The sequence below is a fragment of the Carettochelys insculpta genome, chromosome 4, assembly GCF_033958435.1.
Source record: "Carettochelys insculpta isolate YL-2023 chromosome 4, ASM3395843v1, whole genome shotgun sequence".
NCBI classification, from domain to species: domain Eukaryota; kingdom Metazoa; phylum Chordata; order Testudines; family Carettochelyidae; genus Carettochelys; species Carettochelys insculpta.
In genome coordinates this window covers 131,925,387-131,951,884 of record NC_134140.1, presented here as the reverse complement: position 1 = coordinate 131,951,884, position 26,498 = coordinate 131,925,387, and the positions used below count along the sequence as shown (strand labels likewise).

Here is a 26,498-nt window from a genome sequence, read left to right as displayed (position 1 = left end):
GGGTTAGATTAAAAAAAAAAAGTCAGGGATAGGTTCTGCTGTGAGATCCCTTCCAGCTTTATGAGACATGTATGTCTCCATGTTTCAACTACATATCAAAATGCTCCAGTCAGTTGTGTAAGACCACCAAAAAAGTCTAGTTGCTGGGTTGTTTTAAAGTGCCTCAGACCCTTCTCAGTGATGTCTAGCTCAAGAGCATCCATAAAGAGCAGTGACAGCTAAGTTCAGGGAGACCCAGCATTACAGCCTGCTGCCTTACAGGTCTCTCCTCATGTGGGGAAGGGACAGAAGATGGAGTGTGTAAATCCTCCGATGCCTTACCACAGCATGGCTGACAGGGAACTATATTTGTCAGCAAGGCTGCTTCTCTGGATCTTATTTGGAGGCCAGCTGGAAACTGCTCCCACCCAGGCCTCTTCCTCACCACAGAGTGGGAGGAAGCTTGTAGCTCACACTGCAGCTGGAGCATTTGTCTTGGGCCCTACAAGTAGAGCTGGCAATGTTTTCTTCTAGAATGTCACTCTGATATTCAGTTGCAGAGAGGTAGCTGTGCTCGTCTGTTTCAGCAAAAACAAGTAGCACCTTAAAGACTGACCCATTTATTAGGGCATAATGTTTCATAAGTTGCAGCTCACTTTGTCAGGTGCATGAAGTGAGAGAATCGAATGTCAGGGACGTATACGTATTTACAGAGATGGGAGCTATCTCCCATCTATCTTATCCAACAGTGATAAGAAGGCGAGAATACCTACAGTGGAAAATTACTTATTGTAATGATCTCACCATTCCCAGTCGCGATTCAGGCCCATTCTGATACTGTTCAATTTGCATACAAATTGCAGCTTAGAGGTTTCACATTGCAGTCTGTATGTGAAGTTTTTTGCTCAGGAATGGCAACTTTCAGATCTATAACTGTGTGCCCAGAGAGGATATAGCACTCTCCTATCTGGTTGTGTATGTTACCATTCCTGATGTCTGATTTGTATCCATGTATTTAACAGAGCCCATCCAGTTTGTCCAATGGCAGAGTGGTATTGTTAGTTCATGACAGCATCTGTCACATCAGTAGATGTGCAGGTGAAGAAGCCTTTCATGATACAGCTGATGTGGTTAGAGCCCATGATGGTGTCACTAGGATGGATGTGTGGACAGAGTTGGAAGACAGAGTTTGTTGTAGAGATTGGTTCCTGGGTTAGTGTTTCTGTTGTGGGATGGGCAGTTGGTGGTGAGTATTGGTTTCAGGCTGGGGGGGGGGGCTGTCTGCAAGCGAGGACTGGACTGCCTCCCAAGGTCTGTGAGAGCGAGGGATCGTCATCTGGGGTGGGTTGTAGATCTTTGGTGATGTGTTGGAGAACCCTTAGTTGGGGGATGTAGATGATGACCAGTGGTGTTCCATTGCTTTCTTTATTGGACCTGGCCAGTAACGGGTGACTTCTGGGTAGCCGGCTGGATCTGTCAATCTATTTTCTCACCTTCTTACCACTCTTGGAAGTGGGCCACATCCACTCTGACTGCATTAACCTCATGCACACTGTTGTACCACTCCCATCTCCGTATGTATGTACAGCTCCCGGCCAGCTGGTTTTTCACTTCCTGCGCCTGGCAAAGTGAGCTGCAACTCATGGAAGCTTATGTGCTAATAAATGAGTTCATCTTTAAGGTGCAGCTGGACTCTGACACTCCTTTCTCTTGCTCTCTGACACTGATCTGTCACACAGGTATGTCTGTGGCTTCCCTCACACCTAAAGGGGTTAGTGCACCCTACTGATTGTCCCTGGGGCTTCTGTCTTTGGCCTGGTGCTCTTATCCTTCTGTATCGTACTATGTGTTTATATAGCTTACGTCAGCACTCAGAGGCCTTGACCAGGATCGGGCCCCATTGTGAGATAATGTACGAACACATAGCACAATCCAGGCCCCGCTCCGAAGAGCTTACAGCCCAGACAGACAGGAGGGGCACACGAGAGCAAAAAAGTCACAAGGTATGGGTCTGCATTCTGTTCAAAGACTTAGCGCCGGCTTCCCCTCCTTCCAAAACAAACACCCCACCCCTGCCCTAGCTTGCTCCTCTGCACTCCATGTGCCCTGCTTCTGCCCCAAAGCTTTGGGTTGGTTTGTTTAAGCTTGTCTAGTCACTTATTTTGTTTAATGTTAATGTCTGCTGTCTCTTTTCTCTGTATGTCCCTCCCATAGCTACTTCAGTCTTTAACCAACACACTTTTCCATTCTGGCTCTTTGCACAGGTTGAGCCTCTCTAATCTAGAACTCTCTTGTCCAGCAACATCCTTAATCAGCTTGAGTTTAGTTAACCGGGCGACCACTTACCATTGGTGTAGCCAAGTTTCCCGTGGTCCCTTAAAGTTTGTTTACAGCCACCAGTCCTGGCTCTCCGCATTCTGTGCTATGAAGCTGTAATTTACCCCTATATGTTTTCTAAGAGGCAGTAAGCAATAAAACTGGACAATGTGCTGCTAATGTGCTGGACAATATTGACCCTGCGGTCTGGCGTATTCTCTTGTCTGACAGTGGTGAGGTCCCAAAGATTTCGGACAAGACAGGTTCAGCCTGTAGTAAATAATTCTTTCACATTTCCAAGTCTTTTAGCCCTTAGGAGACTACATTTGTGTGAAGCAGTGATTTTTTAAGCTTCCCTGGGTATCTCAAAAGTTAAGGGTGAAGCTGTTAATTTCAGATTGAAGAGAAGGTTTTGTTTCTCAACTTTATAATTTTTTTATTTTTAATAAAATTGAAGGAAGTTTTGATAGGAAAAATCATTTCAGATCAAAAAATTTAAATGCTCCAAAAATGTCAAAGTGAAATGTTTTATTGCTTTGGATTTTTTTTAGATTTTTTTCCAGACAGTTTGACAGATTTGTCTTGAATTTGTGAAATATTTCAGTCCCTCTGAATCTGCATTTTTTTTGGTGAAATAGTTTTGACCAAACTATTTTTGTAACAGACATTCACCTTGCTTGCAAACTCAGTGTTACCTTCTTTAACTCCTCTGCCTCTTTTACTCTTTGCATTCAGACTGTTTTTAAATCCAAACACTTCTTCCTTTCTAAATCAGTCCTCTCCCAACCATTCTTACCACTATAAGGTGTTTTGCCTTGGTAACTTTTACACTAGAATGTGCTGTCACTGGATTACACCTGCAGCCCTCTTTGTCTTTTTGCAGGGGCTTGTGTTCTCACCTAACATTTTAATCACTAAAGCTCAAAGTGTATCACAGTCTTCAATGTGTAAAACATGGAGGGTGGGAAGTATTATACCCATTTTACAGGTGGGGAGCTGAGGTACAGGGAAGCTAAGTGACTTGCCTAGTTTCACACAGGAAGTCTATGGCAGATCAGATAATTGAATGAGAGTTTCCAAGTCCCATTCTAGCACCCTAACCGCTCGTCAGTTCTTTGGGTTACACTCAGTGAGGTTCCTGTCGTGAGCTGTAGGCCCAACTTATTGCTGGGTTACTCCAGTTGTACACTGGTATGAGACATTAATGTATTAGGCCTGGAATGCCCATTATTTTTGTTACATCACCTATCAAGATGTCTCTTTTTCCTGCAGCTATCCTGTATGCATTCCTCATTTATATGGGGCTCCTTGGTGTCCTGGCACTGGGACGCATCTTTGCGATGTAAGTGGACATTGTAATACGTTCCTGGATGTATTAGAGAACCTTTTGGGGTTTTTGTTGTAGATGTGAACCACAGCCCATTGTACCAGGCACTGTACAAACACAACAATAGATCCGGCTGTCTGGTGAGGGCAAGTCCTCAGCTGGGCTGTCTTACAGCTCATTGGCTGGAGTTTTCTGTTTATTGGAATGAGGCTGATTTGCACCTGCTGACTGTCCTGTGCCGTTTGTTGGCTAAGGGACAAGCTCTTAAGTTAAGGATAAGAAATGTATTCAACAAATTAACTGCTGACTGAATTGAATAGTGCTATTGTGAAATGATGGAGCTGATCACAGTCTGGGTGGTGCTCATATTGGCAATTGGAGATGGAACCTTTCACTTTTTCTGGCCCAGACTGGTAGCATCTGAAAGTCTCACTGCTGTTGGTGCTAGAGGGACAAGGCGGGTGAGGTAGCCTCTTTTACTGGGCCAGCTGGTGTTGGTGAAAGAGACAAGTATTTGAGCTTACACAGAGCTCTTCTTCTGCACTCCCCCATCTTGACTTTAGTACCCTGGGTGCAATGTGGCTACCTCAACATTGCATATGTAGCCTCCATCCAGTGCTGGGTGTTTGCATTAGAGTTGGTGGCTGATTGAGCCTTCTGTTCTTGGTCTGACTGAAGAGCCAACTATAGCAGATTAATTAATGCCTCTACTGTAGAAGTCTCTGCAGCTGAGTGTTGGGTCCTGTGCATACAGCTGGGTGAGGAGACACTCATGGCTGCCTGTGCTGTTTTTCCCTAGGGATACCTTCTACCAGGCTGTCATTCTGTAGATTTCACCAGCACTAACATCACTCCTGTACCCTTGTTGGGTTTGTAATGCCTGAATTATAAATGGAGTTGTACATCCTGTCAAGCAACCCTCGTTTGCTGTGTTTTAGCTGCTCTGTCAGACTGTAGCACAGGATCTGAGATGAGAAAGGAATACGAGAATGCGGGCCTGGGTTAGGAACAAACTGAAACATTTGCTTAAATCCTTGTGTCATCCCAGGGGAAGCTCTGCTGCTGTGTTCTGCATCAGGCAGCCCATGCCACAGTTCAGACCAACTTCATTTAGTCATCACAAGTATCAGAGAGGTAGCCGTGTTAGTTTGTAGCTTCAAGAACAAGAAGTCTTGTGGCACCTTATAGACTAACACATATTTTGGAGCATCAGCTTTCGTGGGCAAAGACCCACTTCATCAGATGCATGAGTGGCGGGGTGGTTTCAGAGGGGTATTCAAAGAGTGGGGTCCCAGTAAGAGGGAGGGCCAGAGCTGACAAGGTCTATTCAGTAGGGTGGAAATGGCCCAGTATCAACAGTACTTATCAAAAGAGGAAAAAACAAGTCAGATCAGACAGGGGGATGTGAGCCTTTGTCCCATTAGACTCTGACAAAGGCTCACATCCCTGTCTGATCTGACTTGTTTTTTCCTCTTTTGATAAGTACTGTTGATACTGGGCCATTTCCACCTTGCTGAATAGACCTTGTCAGCTCGGGCCTCCTCTCCCACTTACTGGGACCCCACTCTTTAAATACCCCTCTGAAACCACTCCCCCCCACTCATGCATCTGATGAAGTGGGTCTTTTCCCACAAAAGCTTATGCTCCAAAAGATCTGTTAGTCTATAAGGTGCCACAAGACTTCTTGTTAGTCATCACAGTTACTGTTAATCATCAGTTACCATTTTCCAGATGTTGAGATACTCCAGTTAAACCACAGGTTTGCAAAGTTTAATACAGGGAAGAGTCTCATGTGCTTCCTGTATTCTGGGGTGTGTAGGGCCTTAATCAGGAACACATTCCCTGTTCAGAAGAGCAGTTCAGCCCCTGGTTAAGACCCCGGCAAGTTAATGGGATTTAAAGACATTGTTAACTACAAACGTTGGGAAAAGGATTTACAGGACTATCCATCCTGTGCACTGAATGAGGTGGTCCTGCGTGTAAACAAAAAGGGGAAGAAATCTGAGCATGTGCTGATTGTACCAGAGTATACACACAATAGGGGTGAATTGTTGTGTGAACAATCTTAATTCTGGCATGCTCTAATTTCTGGGTGTTTGACTTTGCAAGATTAATAACAAAGTACTGATGTGGGATGTGTGTGGGAGGCAGGGTGTATGATTTTGCCCAATGAAAGTCTCTTTTTAAAGCAGAAGTAGATGTTCTCAGATTGGTTTATGCTGCTTCCATGTGATTTGATAGGATGTGTTTGTTCTGAGTGAGCACTAAGAGTTACGATTTTTTTTTACTGTTATTGGCTCACAGCATTGATCCAATCAGGAACTGGTTTTACAAGAAACTGAACCCTGAAGACACTGATCGTCTCATTAATTCTGTGAGTTGCTGGAAACTGCTGCTTGCAAGTCCGTGTGTTTCCATCAAAATGTTTGCACAAACAAGTCCTTTCTGAGACTGAGTGAACTACCAGCCACATCCCTCCCATGAGCAGGTTCCTGGGCAACCCTTGAAGTATAGGCAGACAGCTGTCTCCACATGTGGGGAGCTCCTTCAATATTTAATGTCTGTGCAGTTGACATAGATGACTCTCAGATACATTTATGCTGGAGCTGAGAGTTTAATGCCCAGCTCTGGTAGATATCTATGTGCTGGTTTTGATTGAGCTAGCTTGCTGAAAGAGAACAGCTGTGACGTGCTGGCCTGCCCATGCACAAGACCCAGGTTGCACACTCACGACAACTAGCCTGTTCTACTGCCTATACTGTCATGGCTACACTGCTATTTGTTACATGCTAATTTGATCAGAGCTAGTGTGCATAAGCCTACCTGAGCTGCAAATTACACCTCTCGCATATATGTGCCCTGTCAGTTGCTGCACACTCAGTGGGAAATGCAAAGAATCCCTCAGTGGGGAATAGAGAGAAAAATTGGAAGAACAGCGTAAATTCTGGTACATACAAATGCCCAGTATCTCTAGGCCTCAGCTAGCTGAGACACATTCCCCAAGTGATCGGGATGTGAAAGGCATTGAGGCAGTTGCTAGCTTTTCCTCTTCTGTGTGTTCCTATTCCAAGGAGCTTGGATCCCCCACCAAAGCAGATTCCACACACAGCAACGTCCCAGCTACTGCGTGGACTGTCAGCCAGCAACGACTGCGCTCCCTGGACACGTTCCGTGGGTAAATCACAGCCCAGGGAGCTTCTGTACCACTTGCTGTAAAACTTGTCTAGATTTGAATATAAGTAATTATAGTCACAGTATGAGATCTTCACTTCCAGGGAGAATACAATCTTATGGGCTTGGATGTGGGTTTTTAATCTATCGAAGAAATTATCTGTTTATAGAGATAGCTGGACATTATTTTTTCCCGTGAGAACTTTGAGTTTTCAGCAAATAACCAAAAAATCAGTATATTTTTGTCTATAAAACAAAATATTTTGATTGGTAAGGGTGCCCCCATGTCTCATGGGAGTTGTAGTTCTGATGCTTCGTCTTCTGTACAAGGTGGACTTTTTGGTCAGACTAAGTCTTCCATCATGCGCCGCCGTCTTCCCGCTTGGATAGGAGACACTATGCAGCATGGCAGTCTCGTAACCCCAGTGCTTCATGGGAAATATAGTCTGGGGGGAAATTTGTCAATGGAAGATATGAGGGAACATGAGGCAGCAGAACTGTGACTCCCGTGTGACGCTGTGGGAGCATTTCAGAATCAAAATATTTCAGGTTTAGGCTGAAAACTCTCTTTTTGTTCTTGTTGTTGTTTTCAGGCATTCAGGGTTTCAACAAAGCATTTACATTTTCCATGGAAAGACATTTTTCTTGAAAAACACTGTCAAAATTGTTTTTCACCAAAAAGACATTTACAGTAAACTCTTTTATAGCCGGCACCTCCGGGACCAAGCAGTTGCTGGATATTCAAATATTCTGCATAGCAGAGAGGTATACCTAACAATGTATAATAAAGAAAAACAAGATTAGATACTAAGAAACAAACAAAAATATATGTAGAGTACTTTATTTACCAACAAGAGTAGTATTGTACATTGTAAACTTATACTGTATTTGCTGTATTTATTTATATTTACTTTTATGATACTGTACTTAAGGAAAACATAACTAAAATTTACATATGGTTAAAATGCTGGTTTATGTAGAGTTCTAGATAATAGAATGCTGGGTAGGAAAGAGTTTACTGTAGATGGAAAATCTGTGACCAGTCCTACATATTATGATTTCTTCTTCTTCTCCCTCTCTGTTAGAATTATTCTTTGTACTGCCTTTACTAATATCTGTCCTGTCAAGTTTGATGAGCCTTTCACAACTGGCATGGAGTCTATGGACACCATGGTTGCCAGAGATCCATGACAGAAAGTTTTCCCTGGTGTCCAACCTACATTTTGTTGTTCTGATGTGCAGTGTGTGACTTCTACATATATTTCCTTTTATTGTACTAAGTTATTCTTTTCCCTCTATGAGGCTCTCAAGTAAAAACACAGCCTCTCTGTTTCCTGCCTGCTCCCAAATTTCCTCTGTGGCCTTGGTCAAGTCACTTAACTCCATGTTCTCGTTTATCCACTGTCTACAATGGGAGGAATGATATGGTTCCCTCTTTCAGGAGTTTGTGGGTGCTGATGACTTGCTAAGTGAAGTTGGTAGAGTACATGGAATTGCTAGGTACAATCAGTGGAATTGCTGGCTCAGAGATCTGATTACCTCAGGGGCCTCATTTAATTGGGAGGAACGTCAGGATTCTAGTTCTTGGATTTCCTGAAACATTTAAAATGGGGCTAGAGCAATGTTGGAAGCTAGATTTTTGGACTTGTGTGGGAATATGAAAAAAAATCTCACTGAATATGCCTAGTAACTTGACTTTGAAAAGTTCTCACCTTTGTCCATCAATATCTGTTTCCCCCTGAATGAAGTTTGTGCATTGATCCCTCGACAGCAAGCTTGGCTGTTTGTTTTTAGGCTTTTCTTTAAAAAAGGCAGTTTGAAAATATGTTTTAATGGGATAAAATATTAAATGCATGCGTGTCTGTTTCTGACCCACAATATTGCATGTGTATTTTCATTGTTTTGCTTGTCTTTTTAGGCTGTCACTCATAATTATGGTATTTGTGAATTATGGAGGAGGAAAATACTGGTTCTTCAAACATCAGAGTTGGAATGGTAAAGTATGATTTATGCATTTCGTGCAGATCTTAGTCACAGAAATGAATGGACAGGGCCAGCTCCCCAGGTAGTGCCTCTACTGTAGTTCTGTTGGCAGTGAGTGGAACTGTGTCCATTTATACCAGCAAAGGATCTAGCCCCTTATAAGTAACAGAAGAATAGTTCAAAGCACCGTGTGACTGTTCTGGTATCAGACGGTCTTGGGAAGGTTTCGTATTGTCATATAACCATTTTTGCGTACATCTTTACCACAATCACTCACAACGCATGGCTGTGTTATTATTTGACACTTGTGGGAGTAGGAGCTAGAGGTGACAGTGGCATCATGGTAGCCTTGTGCTAGGTGCTGTACAGATAACATTAAATAACTGCCCTGCCTCATTGATCACGCCTGACAATGCTGTGTTCAGACGTGTTGTGCCATGCTAATATCATGGCAAATTGTGCAAATCACATGCCAGAAGTGGTCCCTGTGATACAACCATTAATTCAGACACCATTTTGGCGAACAGGTTGAAAGGAAAGCGAAGCAGATATAGTTACAGGATTAATCATTTATCCTCAGATTTTACAGTGTTAATTCAGAGTTCGCTTTACTGGATTATCAAAGGAATTCTGAATTTTCTCTGCAGATTTAGATATGAGGATCATCATAAATTTAGTCTTTTGAGGCAATTAAAACTTGTCAGTTTTTTCCTTTGTAGGTTTAACGCTAGCGGATCTTGTGTTTCCCTGGTAAGTCTTTGTGGTAGATATTATTATTTCTATAGTATCATAACACCTAGGAGCCCCTCTTACGGACCAGGGCTCTCCTGTGCTAGGTGCTGTACAAACACCAAACAAAAAGGCAGCCTCTGCCCCCAAGCACTTAAAGCCAGAGATAGCAGATACGAATAGACAGACTGGCAAGTACAAGGGAACAGTAAGACCGTATTGGCCAGCATCATGAGTAGAGCCCTGCATGGTTACCAGTTTAGACCCCCGGATATAAATTGGTCTGCACAGAATTCTCTCAGGAACTGCAGCGGCGAGAGGAGCAGAAGATGGGACCACTGCTCCCAGGAGTCAGTGCCCTTCAGCTGCAGCTCTGCAGGCTCAGCAGCCCTGTCCCCAGCCCTTCCATGCACCTGTCTCCCTTGTGCAGGGGTGTGCTGGTGCTCTTGGCTGCCGTACCAGTGGGCAGGCTGAGGGTGGTACAGCCACAGCGGAGAGGCTGCTGACTCCTGGGAGTGGTGATCCCATGTTCTGCTCCTATTGCTGCTGCTGTTCCCAGGAGAGCCCTGTGGTTTTGCGGATACCGATTTGCACCCGCAGATACAGATTGGTAACAGCTGTAACGATGAGCTGTGATCTGAGCACACCAATAGCCAGACCGTTGTCAAGGCTTTTTTAGGTTTCATGGCAAAAGAGATGTTGAAGAGAGATACTCCCTGAAAGGTGTGACTGTCTCCCTGTGGCAGACTAGAAAGCCAGCACCGTGGAATGCTGCTACGCTGCACTTTAAATCCATTTGGAAGATAGAGAGTCTTTCACTATGCTGGAGCATGGCTAGTCCGACTAATGTGATCTGTGCCCTACAGGCTAATCACATGTTATCTCCAGTTGTCAGATGTTTCTCTTCTCCTTGTCTGCCAGCACAGAAGCCTGGGGACATTCAGATGGCAGCAAATTCTAAATTTATTGAGTGAAACCATATTTTCTTCACTGTGCAGTCAGGCTGATTGCAACTCAGTGCCGCAGGATGTCATTTTGAAGCCAAGAGTTTAGCAAGATCCGAAGGTGGACCAGATCTGCATAACAAGAGTATCAAGAAATAAAATAGATAAAACCAGTGTTTTGAATGAATGTATCTTTTAATGAGTAAGCATTAAGATTACAGCTGTGTGTGGAGACAGATTATTCCATAGCTGGGTTTTCTGCATCTCAACCTGAAGCAGCTGCTCTGACAGGATAGTGGGCTGGGTGGACGTTTGGTCTGATCCAGTCCAGCGAGTCTTATATTTCAGATTTAGGGGACGATCATAGTAGAGCCCAAACTCAGTTCCAGACTCTGTGGCTCAGACTCACTGCTGGTCAGAATACCAACTTTATTTTAGGCAACATGGCTTGATATGGCAAAACATTGGATAATGCTGTAAGAAGCCTGAAATCCTATTACTTTCCTTAGTTCTCTCACCTGACCGCTGTAGGATGGGAGAAAAAAAAAAACATACGGATAGAGTTTAAGAATTCTTAGTAATAAAATTGTCCATTTGTGTGCTGTGTGTGCCGATTTCCACTGGGCCTACTTAGAATGTTGTGTTAGAGAGAGTTAACATTTGCTGATGTGTTTTTCCCTGCATGGACCTATTTCACAGCTGCCTCATTTTCTAGGTTTGTGTTCATCATGGGCACCTCTGTGTCACTCTCCCTGAGCTCCATGCTAAGGCGGGGATGTTCGAAGTGGAAAGTGCTGGGGAAGGCTCTCTGGAGGAGTGTCTTGCTATTCCTAATAGGAGTCGTCATCATCAATCCCAATTATTGCCTTGGACCTCGTAAGTGGAGACCGTGTTGTATGTTTGTACTTTTGGAAATTTGTGGCTTGCCAGTTTTTCCCGGGCTGTTTATAGAATGATTATCTGTCCCACCCCATGGACCTCGTTCACGACAAGGACCACTCAATGCTAGTGCTGTAATAGACCAAGACTGGCCGGCTGTTCCGTGGTGCTGCGTACGTCTAACAGCAGTTGGCCTTAAGGCTGTCCCCTTACTTATAGTCATAGATTTCAAAGCCAGAAGATACCATTCAATCATCTTAGCTGACCTGTGTAGCACGTGCAAGAAGATTCATCCATTCGTCCAGTAACTGTTGGACTGAAGCACATCTTCCCGAAAGACGTCCAGTCCACAGGAGCCTGGGACCTCACAGTTCTTGCTTTTAGGCCATCCTACCCTCCTCTTTCTATGCTGACAGCAACAGCTATACTTGGACTGTGAAGTTGCAAGGGGTCAGGAAAGGAAAGCGTGTGTGCAGGTTGAACCTCTCTCATCCAGAACTCTCTCGTCTGGCAACATCTGTAGGTCAGTTGATTTTAGTTGGCCAGATGACCACTTCTCATGGGTGTAGCCAAGTTTGCCGCAGTCCCATAGTTTGTTCTGTGCTGTTATTCAGCTGTAATTTACCTGTAAATGTCTTCTCAGGGCCCAGTAAACAGTGAAAGTGTTGGCAACGTGCTAGGCAATATTGACCTCCCGTGGTCCGGCAAATGCTCTTATCTGGCGCTGGTCAGGTCCCGAGGTTGCCAGCCGAGAGAGGTTCAGCCTTTTGTAGAAAAAGCCGTGTGGGAAGGATGGAGTGCAGTGCAAACGTGTGCTGCTTGAATTTCATGGGAGAGGCAGGAAATAGCCACAGAGCCATGGCACAGGGCTCAGAGGAAGTACCTTACACGTCTCCGCTCCCCGAGGAAACTCTCCACAGCCAGCTCACAGCACTGGGCTCCCTGGCTCGGAGCAGCTGCACTTATTCTATAAATGGAAGGGAGGCTCTTGTACGATTTCCAGCCTGGCTTCCCAGGGCGTGGCAGAGTCCGGGTGGTTGAGGACATCCCTGCTCAGCAGCTAGGTGCCTGCAGTTGGCCCGTGCCAGTTGACTTGGACGTGCAGGGCTGAGGCGGCAGGTCTGTTTCGCTGCCGAGTAGGCTTCTGGCTCAGACTGGAGCCAGAGCGCTGGGACTCTTCCACCTTGGAGGGTCCTAGCGCCTGGACTCTAGCTGGAGGTAGGAAGTCAGCATGGCAGGAACGGCCCCACAGTCTTGAGTCAGCTTGGCTGGCTGCAGGTTTTCCTTCGCTATGGAGACATTCCAGGAGCCATCACTTGCCACGAGTACAAAGTCCCTGAGCTGCACCCACTGCCCCTTCCCCTTCAGCCCTGTCAGAGGGCTCTCACCACCCTAGGGCCTCTTGGGAATTAGCTCCGTCCCAACTGGTGAGCCCTCTGGTGGTGGCAGCGGCTCTCCCATCCTCACCTCCGCCTGCATACCCAGTAGGGCTCCCTTCCCTCAGCACCTGCACTGTGGCACAGCCCTCCTGCCATTTTACCATCCAGTTCCCCGCCTTCCAGGGGTCTTCTCCAACAAGAGTCCAGCCGCTCCTCGGCGCTTGGCAGGCCACAGCCGGACTGCAGCTTCAGCTGCTGGGGCTAAGGGGGGCCGGCCCACTCACTGCTCCAGGGGCCTTGCAAAGAGCAGCTCCCTGCTACTTCGTCCTTCCTGGTCACTGTCTCTAGTCCCTGGGCCACTTCCCCACAAGCTCAGTTCAGTCTGCTCTTGCCTCTGGCTCCAGCTCCATTGCCCTTTTCCAAGGGCCTTGAGCCTGGAAGTCTTGGTAGCTCATCAGGAGCTCCTGCTATCTTCCCAAGTCCCTGCTTGCTCCTGCCCTGCCCTTCCCGGGGAGCTGGGCTCTTGGCAGGCCTTTTGGAAAGCAGTGTTCTCCCTCAGGCTCCCTGCAGCACACTGCCCTGCTCTGCAACTTCCTTTTGTAGGGGCCAGCTGGGTTCTGGTTGGCTGGTCCAGCTGCCACCCTAATTGTCTGCAGCCACTCTTCCCCCACAGCCACTCCTTTGGCTGCCTGCCAACCAACCTCCCTAGGCTGGGTTTAACCCTCTCAGGGCCAGTGTGGGGCAGGCACCCCATAACAAGCCCTGCAACTGATTCCTGCTCCCATGTGCCACATGGCTCTGCTGCCTTCTGGTCCCACTCCTGACACTGCAACTAACCCCTTCTTACTCTCATGCCTTTGGTTTGGTTCTTTCCCAAAACCTCATAGACTCTTCTCTGTTGACCTCATGCTACCAGAATGTATCCCCCTCCACGCCCCTATTATCTTAGGGCCATCCACAGGGGTGAGCAGCTGCAATGATCGGGGAATGCATCCCTGTGAGATGCTGCAGTCTGCTCCCCAGCCTGGTCCAGGCTGCACAGTGTGGGAGGCTTTGGCCATGAATGTTTGTCCAGCTCTTTGAGATCCTACTAGGGCACGGTAGCAGTACTCAGGCAAATTACTCTCCCACCATGCTCTGTACTCACAGGGGTAGCGTGACTGCCTGAGAAGTAATGCGTCTAATGCTCCTGCGTAAATTCTACCCCAAAATATTAAAAATCTGTGCACAATATTTCCAAATTCTGTAAAATTCTGCATATTTTATTTGTCAACATAACACTACATAATCATCCTGGTTCCAGTTATCTTGGTAATTTATTTAAACTACAATACAGCAGCTGGACAATGGGAGCCAGGAGTTTGTGAGGAAATTCCCAACTCTCCCTCTGCCTAATGGTAATGCAGCTTGGTTTGACTCATCACTTGTTTTTATTAGCCAACAAATATATTAGAGTGCCTCTCTCTTTCTCATGCATGATGATGTACGTCTCTGCAGCCATTCTGGGCATCCAAACCCACCTGCTTGCTCTGCTAGGGAGGAGCATGTGACTGCTCTTGCATCTGCCCTTTTCTTCCCTGTTAGAAGTCATTTTTCTGCAGGGAAACAAACCGGGAGGGGGGGGCAGAGGAATTCTGCGTGTGTGCAGTGATGCAGCATTCCTCCTGGAGTATTATATTTAATAATTGTAGCCCCTGCTTACATCTCTCTTACAACGTATGTACATCTCCCCTAGTGTCCTGGGGCAATCTGCGCATTCCAGGTGTACTTCAGAGACTGGGATTTACCTACCTTGTGGTTGCCGTCTTAGAACTCCTGTGTGCTCAAGCTGTGGCTGGGACTGACGTGCTGGTGAGTGACCCTGGGATCCAGCTCTGTCCTTGCTGCTAGCGGGCCAGGCTGTAACCCCCGGCAGGATACACAGCACTGTTGCAGGTGGACCTGCAGCCTGTTGTCGGCTACTAGCCTCCCGCCGCACCCACTAGCGTTGTCCCGTCTCTAGCCGTTCCGCTGCCAGTTCCTTGGGTGGTTTTAGGTGCCATGTGGCACAAAATTCATCTCCATTTAGCTGTCCAGAGCAGTGCGGGAGGCGGCTCAGGAGCTGAGCAGAGAGGGGTGGAGTTCAACAGCTCCGCATGGCCAGGCCCAGCTGCATTGCCTTGTAGAGGGGTATAAAGGTCCTTAAGAATTCAGTCCCTCCTCTCCTGCTGGCAGTGCCTCTGGGGTGCCAAAGGTACTGAAAAACGCAGCTTGAATTTAGCCCGCTGTCCATGTCGTCCTCCGAATCCCACCTCCTCTTCTAGAGCTGGCCCCAGGCCTGCCGACAGAGGGGGAGCCAAAGGGCCAAGTGCACAGGGGGCCGGTGGACTTAAGGGACCCTTTTCAATAGCGCTGCAGTAGCAGCGTGCTAGGCCAGCGGGGAGCCCTGAGCTCGGGGGCGCGGAGTTACAGCCGTGTGTGAGCAGGGAGGGGAGAGCTGGGACATGAGCCTTTCCGGTCCCTTACCGCGCTTTTATTTCAACCCCACTTTCCTCCAGCTGAGCCAAGTGACCATCGTGTCTGTGCTCAGCCCAGTGTGTCGTATTTCACCCCCTTTAGGCAGAGCTAGGAGATTGACAACAAGGACAAGGGCATTGTTTTCCTGTCGTCTGTGGCTCTCACTCTGCTGAAAGGACTTCGCTCAGACTTTCGAAACGAAATCCCCTTTGAAATCCCTCCCTGCTGGATCACTGTCAGTTGCGTGTGCGCGCGTGCGCGTGTGTCTCCCCTTGCGCATTCCGCCAACCGTCTGCAGTGCCGGAGGGCTGTTAACAAGTGAAAGGTGTCTTTCCCCCAAGGGCGCAGTGTTCCTCTGCCAGTCAGTAATCCTCTTCCTCTCTCCCTCGCCAGCAGGAGACCCCGTACTCTGCCCTGCGTGATATCCTGCTCTACTGGCCACAGTGGGTTTTCATTCTGATGCTGGAAGCGATTTGGCTGGGTTTGACCTTCCTGTTAAGTGTACCTGGCTGCCCTAAGTAAGTTGAATGCTTGGGCTCCTTTTCCTTCATTTGCTGGCTGTGTGATGTCAGGGGTTATCATGCTACGTAGGGACCATGTTTTGGCATGTAGATCTGAGTCCATAGGAGAGAACTTCTTGGCGAAACATCCCCTTCCCAACTTCGCAGTGGGTACTTGGCTCTGTGTAGTGGACATGGAAATTACTCACCTTGGTAAGGAACAGGCTTAAAAGCTTCTGTGATTTGCCTGTGGTTCCCATCGCTGCAGAGCCGGAGCACCTCCCATCTGTCATGCATGTCTCCTCCCTGCACCCCAGGAGGGAGGGGAATGAGGAGCTCCCTTCCCGAAGGACATCTCAAAGAGCCAGCCTTGTCATAGGCACCGAGCTTTTGGGGTTCTGCCGTCAATGCTTGCTGTCTGCTCCCAGGTACAGCCCTGCTGCAGCTTGTGCACTCAGGCACCGAGCTCCTAGTCATAGCTCTTGTGCGTCTCGACGTGGCAACCGCAAACTTCCTGTCTTCCTACGAGCGCCGGCGAGGTTGGCCGCCGGGCCTTACCGGGGCTGTTCCAAGCACCGTGTTCGCTTCTGTGGCACTTCTGTTTTCTGAGAGCAGTCAGGGTAGAGATGCCCTCCCTTGCCAGCACCTGCTTCCTCATCCACCAGTCTCAGGCGCTGACTGTCCATGTGTGGCACCTTCCTGCCATGCCTGAGTGCAGCCTCTGTTTCGCGTTGGCTGCGGGTCTCGTCGCATCCAGGCAGTGGGTTCTGGGACGATGTGGGACTTCTTGCCAACAGCACTGGGCTGCCCACCGTGGGGGCTTCTCTACGCTTCCTTCCAAGTGACTGCAGCCTGAGGGGCCTCTTGGAGCTCCCCTGCCTCGTGCTTGCTGCTGCGGGAGGCTGAGAGCACAGAGTTAGCATGTTGTGTTCACCCCTCTGAGTCCGGCCGGGGCAGGCTCTGCAGGGTAAAAAATGGTGCGGTGTTCTGCTGCGTGTTGTACCGTCTCCTCGGCCCGAGAGCTGGACTTGCTGGTGGGGAGCAGGGGCTGGGAGGGTGAGCGCTCCCTTTTGGGCAGCACTGCATCGCTGTTGATGGTCTGCAGCTGTCCTGGCACTAGGGCGTGTTGATGGTTGCTCTTGTGTCGATCAGCACGAGTCTGGCACTTGCCTAGTTTGTTTTTTGTGGGTTGGCCATTGCAGAGCTCACCGGTGCTAGTTATCCAGTGTTCTGCTTTCCAGGCACTGGCTGGCTTTGCCTCTGGACTGCCCTTCCCTTGGGGACTCGTGTCTGGGAAAGATGTCGTTTGGCAAGGGACCTGATTGCCTGCATGAGGGTTTGTGCTTCACCAGATCAACAAAGCAAAGTAGTAGTTGTTGAGTTAGTAGTAGTTAGTTGTTCATTAACAGCCTAGTGCTGCAGAGACCCATGGCCTTTTGTTTCCCTTCTAGGGGTTACCTCGGCCCTGGTGGCATAGGAGATTTTGGAAAATATCCCAATTGCACTGGAGGAGCAGCCGGTTACATCGATCACTTACTCCTGGGAGAAAAGCATATTTACCAGCACCCATCGTCCAGTGTGAGTGGTTCTTACGGCACTGAAACCATTGGCCGGCAATCGTTAGGTTCTGTGTTTTACAGGCCAACATCTTTAATGGAAAATCAGCTAAGTTTTCAAGGGAAAAGATACTTCCCCCTTTAAGTGCCAGCACTCCCTCTCCCGACTGGGGTGTGAAAGCTAAGACGGGCTTTTCCTTACTTAGAGGATCTCTCTACAGCTTAGTTGCCATGACTGATGGCCCCACTTGGAGAGGTAGAGAGGCTAGACTTGAGAACTGCTGAGGCTGGGTGGGGCTGACCTGGCCTGTCTGCAGCAAGGCAGGTTCACCAGCAGCTCAGCCTGGGGGCTGCGGGGGGAGGGTTGAACCCCAAAACCTGTGTTCTGGGGCGGGGATGTAGCACGGTATAGATCAGTGTGATGGCAGCTAGCCAGAGCGATTTCAGTGCAGTCTGTCGTCACGTGTCAATGAACGGATGGAGCCGGGCACCTGGGACAAGAGAGGGAGGAAGAAGTTCAGGGCTGGCTGTACACCTTTCCAATACCAAATCTCTTTCTCTGGAAGGTGCTCTACCAAACAACAGTGGCCTATGACCCCGAAGGCATCTTGGGAACAGTAAGCTCAATTGGCATGGCATTTCTGGGACTTCAGGTACTGTGTGCTTTTTTGGTCCTACCTTGTGAGCAAGCCTTTGTCTCCCAGCAGCCACCGAGGAAATGGTGTTTTGGCAAAGCGGGGAGATGGGGGGAAAGAACTTTTAGAGCTGAAGCAACAGCATCTTCCCTAGAATTAAAGCTGCGGTCGCATTGCCACTATAAACCAGCCTAACGCTCTGAAAACCGCCCAAATCCACCGGCAGGGCAGGGAAAAAGGTGCTGGCAGAGATGTTAAATCGAAATTGGGAGTACATTGACTAGCGTGATTCTGAGGTTTAAAAAATCAGGGGCTAGCTCACTGCCTGAAACCCTTGTCTGTCGTGTCTGGGCAGGCCTGGAACCATCACACCTGTGCTTTGTGGTGACAACCACTGGTAGCAGCTGGCTGCTCAGGGGTTCTGAAAATAAGTCTAATAGGTGCTAAGCATGGAGTTGGGCTGTTAAGTTTAAACTCAGCCTTGGCTGGGGTGTTTCCATGATCCTCCTGTCAGGCAGATGTTATTAGGAGGTGGGAAAATTTATTCTCCTTGGCCTCTGATGATAGGACAAGAAGCAGTGGGCTTAAATTGCAGCAAGGGAGGTTTAGGTTGGATATTAGGAAGAAGTTCCTGTCAGGATGATTAAGTACTAGAATAAATTGCCGAGGGTGATTGTAGAATCTCCATCACTGGAGATATTTATGATGGTCAAGAGCTCCATTTTTCTACCCTGGTCAGTAAACTCAATATCAATATCTAACAGGGATGATAGAGATGAGGGATCAGCAGTCCTTCCAAGGTGGAGTGCCAGAGTTTGAACTTTTGACCTCTGTATGGTCAGCATGCCAGTGACACTTTTTAAAGTCACTAATAGCCCTACTCACAACAGCTTCATTAATAAATAGAGGCCGAGCCTTACCATCTCGGTGGTGGTTGGTAGCATTAGCTGGTATTTGTTAATCTGCAGGCGATGTGGCTTTGAGCAAGCGCCTGGCTGCATGGGGGAGAAGGGATGAGGCTGAGGCAGGACAGGACAGGGCCCACCTCGCATACCAGCGAAAATCAGTTTGCATGCCATTCTTGGCACCTGTGCTGGGAGTTGCTGACCCCGATACAGGTGGTCCTGCTGTGAGCACAGGGGAGTGGACTTGATGACCTCTTGAGTTCCCTTCTAGTTCTAGTTCTGTGGTTCCGGAATGAGAGAGCAGGTCGCCGCTCAATCCACTAACCTGTCAAATACTCACATCGCCTGTCACTGCACTTAAACCCAGAACTATCTTTGGGTCTTTTATATACCTGTTGTAGTGAGTGATCTTGTAAGGGCTGATTCGATATCAGAGGTGAACAACCTGCAGCCCACTGAGGGTGCATCAGCAGCCTGTGCACCTTCTGTCTGCCCCCTCCACCATGCACCTCTCGTGGACTGCGACATTGGAGCCCTGGACTTCCTACTCCTCCTTCCTCCCAGCACTTGAGGAGTGCCACGAATCTGCTGATTCCTGCTGCCTCCCCGCTCCCTCACAGAGCTGGAACACTCCAGTGCCTCACTGTATGAGAGGGGCACGGGCAAGGGGACAGGGAGGGGATACATGGGCAGCATGCTGCCCACTGAGATGGTGGGCCACTTACACAGCCCACGCACTAATTCCGGGTGCCCGTGGCTGCTCTAGGTATCTGTCTCTGGACTTAGACAGAAGCTCACCCTGTACAGAGTAGAGCCCCCAACTTACGCGGAGGTTGCGTTCTCGCAACCCCACATAAGTCACATTTCCCAGGTAAAGCCTTGGAGCCAGGAAACTGCTGAGGGCACCAGCCCTGGTCAGTTTCCTGGCTCCAGTCAGTGAGTGGAGGGGAGCCTGGGACCAGGGGGCAGCCTGGCTCCCTGCTCCCCTCCCCTTGCAGGAGCCAAGAAACTGACCAACACCGGTGCTGGTCAGTTTCCTGGGTCCCATAGTGAGGTGGGGAGCTGAGAATCAGACTCCAGGCTCCCCTTTGCTGGTGGGAGCCAGGAAACTGACCACCTGGGAAACTGACCAGCGCATCTCTAGTCAAATTTCCTGGCTCCCTGCCATTCTGGGAGCCAGGCACAGCTGCCCACCCAGCTTCTGGGCAGACAGTTGCAGTAGTGCAGCTTTTCCCAGCGGGGGGAAGCCAGGGAGAAGCCACTCCCCCTGTGGCTGCCCCCCCCCCGGCTTCCCCCAGCTGGGAGAAGCTGTGCCGGGCAGATAGCCACAGAGCGGCTTTGAGTTGTGCTTAACTCGTGTTAACGCAAGTTAAGCGCAACTCAGACTTGCACATTTCAGGGGTTCACCGTACTACATACAGGGAAGGGGTCAGTACGAGTTCTGCATTGTGCACAAGACAGCATTAGTTGTGCATTGAGGAATTGGCTCGCTGGAATGTAGCTGGCTAGATGTTGGAAATGCGAGAGAGCGTGTACTCTGAGGAGCCTTAGGAATGCTTTGAGGTGTGATATAAAGGTGATAATGGGTGGCCATGTAGCTTGGTGAAAATGTTAATGTTTACTTGATTGTTCTGATTTTCCTTATTTTGTGGTGCCTTAATAGGAACTGCACTTGAGTGCCTTAAAAACCATTTGTGTGCTTATACCTCTGGTGTAGGCATCAGAACATTTTCATTGCTAAACAAGTATCACTTGTTTTCCACCTGAACTCATTGTCCTAGAAGAGAGCCTAATCCGTCTTCCAACAGCATAGCACAAATAACGCTTTTTTAAACTTGTCAATTCTACTACAAATGGCTGGTGTAAAATGCCTGGTATATTATGGAAAAATGGTTGGTGGAAGATGCTTGGTATGGTAATTTACTGGGTTTTATGCCCTTTTTTATAGGCAGGAAAAATATTCTTGCTTTACAAAGACCAGCACAAGCAGATAATCAGCAGATTTTTTATATGGAGCGTAGTCATGGTAAGGAACATCTTTTCTTAATGAATTCATGAGTAATTTAAATTGCAGTAACAATCATATGCATTCATGCGGCACAAGCTTTCTATTTCTAAGGCATGCTGCACTGAACAGTTCATCTAAACTCCAAACACTTACTATTTCAGGGGATTATTTCTGCTATTTTGACAAAATGCTCTAAGGATGAAGGGTTTATTCCCGTAAATAAGAATCTATGGTGAGTAAGAGGCATGTCACTTTTTACCCTTCAACCTGTATGTATCCATAGCTGGAGAGTAGATTTAACTAAAGCAACGTCTCTCCATACTGCATCTTCTCTAAATATCTTCTTAAATTCCCACTGAAAATATGTAGGTCAGTCTCTTATGTGACAACCCTGAGCTGCTTTGCCTTCTTGCTCTTACTGCTGATTTACTACCTTGTGGATGTCAAGAGATGGTGGTCAGGAGCTCCATTTTTTTACCCAGGTCAGTAAACTCAAGCAAATTTATTTAGCTGTCTGTGATTTGATATGCGGGTCAGTTTGTCCTCATCAGTAAAATTAAGAAGCAATTCTGTTTTCATGTCAAGCAGCTAACCCTAACGAAACCTCTGTTCCTATTGGGTTCCAGAGGATTATTCCTCACTAGTTAACTGTGGAGTTAGAAAGGTAAAGTGACTTATTCAAGACCACATGGTGTGTCAGTAACAGCATTACAGCTTAGGATTTCCTGATTGCCTTTCTTATAAATATTCCACTGGCTCCTGCTGCTACAGTGTGGTCTTGCAATGCAACAGAGTACAGAATGTTTTTTCTGGAAACAGCATCTGTGTTTATTTGCAGGAATGAACTCAATCCTGGTCTACGTCGGGCATGAAGTATTTGAGAACTATTTTCCTTTTAAGTGGAAGATGAAGGAGAGTCAATCCCATGGGGAGCACTTAGCTCAGAACCTGGTCGCAACATCAATCTGGGTCATCATATCCTATTTACTCTATCGGAAAAGGATATTCTGGAAAATCTGATGGGATTCATGAAGGCCTCTTCCTGGGGAGAATATACTGAAGTGGACTTCCAAGAGACCACACCATTTCTGCTGGGACTTATTACTAAAGAGGGATCGTGTGTGCACTCTGTGTTCCCAGGGAGACTTTTGTGCGATTTTGCAAGGGGGCTGCAGTGTGATCAGGCTTTCCCCTCCTTCGTCTCCTCCCAACCTCCGTTAGCTCCCCTGTGGCCAGACCAGCTCCCCCCCTCCCCCCCCCCCGAGCTTTCGTTACGTCGCCTCCCTCCACTTGCACTACAGGAGAGCGGTGACCAATGGGAAGGGCACCCCACCCAACAGGCCAATCAGAACATGTGGTAGTGTCGTGGAGGTGCCCTGCACCAGGCGATGGGGGTAGCCAGTGAGCTCCCAGGTTAGTAAGGCCGCCGGTCTGGTCCCCACCTGCCACTAGCACCTCTCTCTCTCTCACACACCAACCCGCCGCTGAGATGCCAGGGCGGAGTGAGCGCTGCTCCCTGGGGTGGTGCAGGGTGGGATAGTGCTGCTGCCACCCATCGAGACATCACAGCCTGGGGTTGCCACCTCCCTGCTTTACAGCAGCAAGCTGCATGGCCTATAAAGCAGCAAGTGCAGTGCCTACATGGTGGAGGTGGTGAGGCAGGTGAGCCCCCATGCGTGGCCCTTCCCCGCTTCGTTACCCCCATGAACCCCTCCCCTCTGGGGCACCCCTCGAGTCCCACACATGCCCTCCTGGGGTCCTCTCCCTGAGCATCCCTCCCGCTTCGAGGCACTCTGGAGCCCCTGAGCACCCCCTTCCTGGGATCCCCTCCCCTGCATCACCTGCTGCAGTCCTCCCTCGGTTGTGGGGGAGGCCTTCTGACTGCAGGCATGAAAAGTGGGGACTGATTTAAAAGTTTGCTCAGCCCCAGCTGAAGGGACAGCATCTTACTTTTAGCCAAAGCAAACTTGCCCGAGCTGTGGGGTTTGCCTCTCCTCTGTAGTTTATATTTTGGTGCATAGTACTGCTGATCTGCTTACAATAAACAGACATGGAGATTGCAGAGCCCTCAACCCCCGGGCAGTTTTAAGACTTGCAACAAGTTGAAGTGTCTTTCCTAAAGGGAACTCATACAGATACTCTGCATTATGGTTGTGTCTCTGACCCAACGTTTCAGGCCGTTACAGGAAGACTTTATACGGGCCAGTTGGATGGCACTGTTTTATCCACAGTAACTAGAGTTACTTCACAGGTTTGAACTACCTTCTGTAGCAACAGGGCTCCACTGTAATTAGGGCCTTTTATTCTCAGTATGTATTTTGTCTTACCTGGGTTTACACGGGTGGCTGGAAGGAGTGCTTTGAATTCTGCTTATCAATGTGCTTTACTGCAGAACTAAAACAGAACTCAAAGGTCGGTGCCACCTCAGAATTTCAGAATATATCTTGAATCTCCAAATAAAACTTTTCATTTTAATAAACAGTTTGCTATTGTAGACTTAGAACTATCAGCCTATAACTATGCTCAACTTCATGCTTTTCTCCTGTTTGTTTTTAAAAACTGCTGAATGCATCCTTATGTGATACAGATTTTAATTTTCTTCCTATTTTTGTGGGTCACATCTTTAAACCGTTATTTGCAAATGGCATGAAATGTGTATGTGCTGGATATGAGATTCATCAGTATGTTCAGATGCTCATGCACTTCAGAGCCTGTGTTATTTTTTCTTGTCTTCTAATTCATATCCTTATTTCCAGAGGCAGCTTTGCATACGCACAAAGGCATTAGTGCAATTAGATCTCATTCACTGCGTTGTATTTTCCTAAAACAGGTTATTTTTATATATTTGAATACGAAGGTGAAAATTGGAAAAAAAGGAATATTACTTTTTATAAAACCTGAGAATTTTTCAGAAAAAATCAGTTTAAACTGAAAACAAAGGTGCTTACAAATAGCCCATGGGAGCAGGACGATAGAACAGATGAAGTCATTCAGACTGGCATAAGAAAATGTGATGGTTCCACCAGCTTCCTATGGTCTTTTGAGGGAGAGTCACTCTGCCCCTGCCACATCTTCCTTTAAAAACCATAAATACTTCATTCCTAATGATCTCATCCGCAGTTCTTGCACCAGGACAGTAGCAAATTGATGCAAGCTTCACAAACATTTTACTTCACCAAAGAAAAAGTTTTCAAGTTATTTATTTTATCAAATGCTTGTCTGCTGCTCCACCAAAATGAGACGGTTGGTTGATTTGATCCAGGACATGCAGCTCGGACTCGGGACCGTAACATCGTGAGCATTGTTTTATGCTAGGCCCCTTGCAACAGCCATTTCACATTTGGAGTATATAATACAGCCCTCTGCTTTCGCAGCAAGACGCCGGTTGCGCTGTCTGTGCCACTCAGGCCAGTGTCTGTAGGAGCAATATCTTCTCGTTAATGCAGAATCTGTGCAACACCACCATCAGGTTCTCCCCGCAGCGAGCGACTTGGCGCTCCATAGCCAAGCGGAAATCCTCTTTCACCCCTTTAGTTATTCCCCGGGTTACTGTGTGATGCCTGAAAACATCAAGGAAACAAAAGACAAGAGAATTAATCTCAGCAGTAAGTTAGGCCTTAATACATGCAGGATTTTATTATAAAAAGTATAGCCTCTACTTTCCATATCTGAATTCATCTGGGGAGAGTCCAACATGTTTTTTATACTTCAAGTGTTCATTTGCTGACTTGCATTTTAGAGAGCTCTGGGATTTTTAAATGCCTTTAGTTTAATGCTTAAATCAAATGTCACTGGCTTTGGCTAGCAGGAATGTCCTCTCACTGGCCTGTGCCCTTCTCCCCTAAAAACTCCTGTGGTTGTCCAGTACAGAGAAGCACATGCTGCCTCATAATCATTCTAAATCATTGGCGGGGGAGGGACAAAGTAAAAGAAACTAACACAAGTTTTAGTTCCCACCCAGCCACAGGAGGAAACTGGACCCACCCTGGACTTAGCAAGAACAGCAGTATGAAGCTCTGGTTCCACACACTGCTGCTAATGCAGAAGCTATGTGGGTAGGTGCAGAAGCATAGATGCATACAGACCTCGGGGAGCTGATGGGACACCTATACTAACCCACGAGGCAGCATGTGTCATAGCTAGTGGCAAACTGAATTCAGCACCAAATTAGGTAATTAGTTTCCTGTGCCAGCAGCCCTCCAGAGAGTCGTCCATCAAGTTCCAGGCAGGGATCTAACTTCTGGTACTGCTGCAATTCATGTGGTCCTAGCCAGGGCGGCTCGTGCGAGATCAGCTCTTTGGAAGTCTGTATTTGCTCTGGCCTCTCAACCACCCACTTCCAGTCACAGTTTCAGAACCCCACTGTCCTGAACTGCCCCTGTTTAATATAACACTTGAGCGCTGGGACTCCAAACTTCACTCTCACTGGGCCTTTAGCATGACTGTGGGCCAGGCCTGGGTACAGAGTCTCTGACTTGGAGCCTCTGTGGAGGGAGGAGTTATTATTTAGCAAATGACTCAACCCAGACTGGCTCTTGGGGGACAGGGAGGGAATACACTGAACTGCTGGAGTTTGGGGGGGAGGGGACTGGAAGAAAAACCAGTTAAAGTGAGGGTGGAAACCATCTGTATGCAGAGCTGGGGGAGGAATCAGCTACAAGGATCCATAAATTAAACAGCCCCCCACAGGGAAACCCTGTCCTAAACCAAATCCAGCTATTTAAATATTTCATCTCCTGTACTGAATAGCTGCGTCAACAAATTGCTCCCTCTCAGAGCAAAGAGAAAACTTCCTCAACAAATCAATTAAGAACAGTCTATTTTGAACATTAAATAGCAAATGGCTCCGCCAGAACACTAGTGAGAGGGAGCTAGTATCCTGCGAACAACTCTTAATATAGTGGAAAATGACTAAGATGGAGACCTTGTTACAACTTTTTAACACTACTGGGGGCCAGGCAGTAAAATGCTAACCACCAGTGCTGAACAAGTAGTTTTGTACATTGTTTTTGGGACAATCTCGCTTTCCGTTCTCACTTCCTTACAAGTGTTTATAACAACTGTGGGCTGCACCCGCGGCTCCCTTCTATGGCCAGGTCTCCACTACAGTCCTGTATCGGAGCAACCACCATGCTCAAGGGTGTGACAATTCCAACTCCCTGAGCGACAGTGGTACTGACCCAATGCCCCGTCAATGGGAGAGCGCTGGGGACACAGCTGCTACCTCAGGGCGGTGGAGTAATTACGGCAACAGGAGAAGCGTCTGCACTACTGTAGTGCTGTCCAGGAAAACAGGCTCCTGGGTGACGTCTACAATTAACTCTACAGCAGCGCAGCTGGTCCGCTGCAGTAGCGAGAGGGGTTCTGTAGCTGTAGTTAAGCCATCTCTCTGAGGCAGCGCCTCGGCTGCCAGAACTCTCTCACTGAGTGCTGACAACACCAGGCATTTGGTCAGCTTTACTACATCTCCCAGGGCATGTTTTTCACACGCCTGTGAGCTGCAGCTGGGCCAGGGCAAGTTTTAAGCGTACAGCAGCCATTGACGACACAAAATAGCACAAAACTTGTGCTACTGAATATTATTCCCAGCATTTGGCAGAGGCGAGTGGTTTTGACTTAACAGCAACACAAAGGAAATTCTCAACTGCAAACATTTTGGTCGAGGAAAAGTTATGACGAGTAGATCCGAGG

General features: G+C 47.8%; 2 protein-coding genes across 10 annotated transcripts in view; one reads left to right on the top strand and one right to left on the bottom strand.

Annotated features, from left to right (window-relative positions):
- HGSNAT (heparan-alpha-glucosaminide N-acetyltransferase) overlaps nucleotides 1–23,475 on the top strand; it is a 47,690-nt gene extending 24,215 nt beyond the window's left edge. The window contains exons 5-18 of one of the 3 annotated variants that reach the window (XM_074993866.1): nucleotides 3,568–3,637; nucleotides 5,927–5,996; nucleotides 6,694–6,797; nucleotides 8,712–8,788; nucleotides 9,496–9,526; nucleotides 11,165–11,325; nucleotides 14,443–14,558; nucleotides 15,600–15,721; nucleotides 17,155–17,281; nucleotides 17,826–17,912; nucleotides 20,748–20,825; nucleotides 20,969–21,039; nucleotides 21,177–21,289; nucleotides 21,646–23,475. In XM_074993866.1, the coding sequence (XP_074849967.1) occupies nucleotides 3,568–3,637; nucleotides 5,927–5,996; nucleotides 6,694–6,797; nucleotides 8,712–8,788; nucleotides 9,496–9,526; nucleotides 11,165–11,325; nucleotides 14,443–14,558; nucleotides 15,600–15,721; nucleotides 17,155–17,281; nucleotides 17,826–17,912; nucleotides 20,748–20,825; nucleotides 20,969–21,039; nucleotides 21,177–21,289; nucleotides 21,646–21,827 (1,409 nt within the window). In that variant the 3' untranslated portion in view covers nucleotides 21,828–23,475. Of the gene's footprint in view, nucleotides 1–3,567; nucleotides 3,638–5,926; nucleotides 5,997–6,693; nucleotides 6,798–8,711; nucleotides 8,789–9,495; nucleotides 9,527–11,164; nucleotides 11,326–14,442; nucleotides 14,559–15,596; nucleotides 15,722–17,154; nucleotides 17,282–17,825; nucleotides 17,913–20,747; nucleotides 20,826–20,968; nucleotides 21,040–21,176; nucleotides 21,290–21,645 lie in introns of all 3 variants that reach the window. The other 2 variants (XM_074993865.1, XM_074993867.1) reach the window with 2 other exon arrangements.
- Nucleotides 23,476–23,604: 129 nt separating this feature from the next.
- INTS10 (integrator complex subunit 10) overlaps nucleotides 23,605–26,498 on the bottom strand; it is a 42,007-nt gene continuing 39,113 nt past the window's right edge. For all 7 annotated transcript variants that reach the window (XM_074993862.1, XM_074993864.1, XM_074993860.1 and 4 more), the window contains one exon: nucleotides 23,605–24,367. In XM_074993862.1, the coding sequence (XP_074849963.1) occupies nucleotides 24,211–24,367 (157 nt within the window). In that variant the 3' untranslated portion in view covers nucleotides 23,605–24,210. The remainder of the gene's footprint in view (nucleotides 24,368–26,498) is intronic.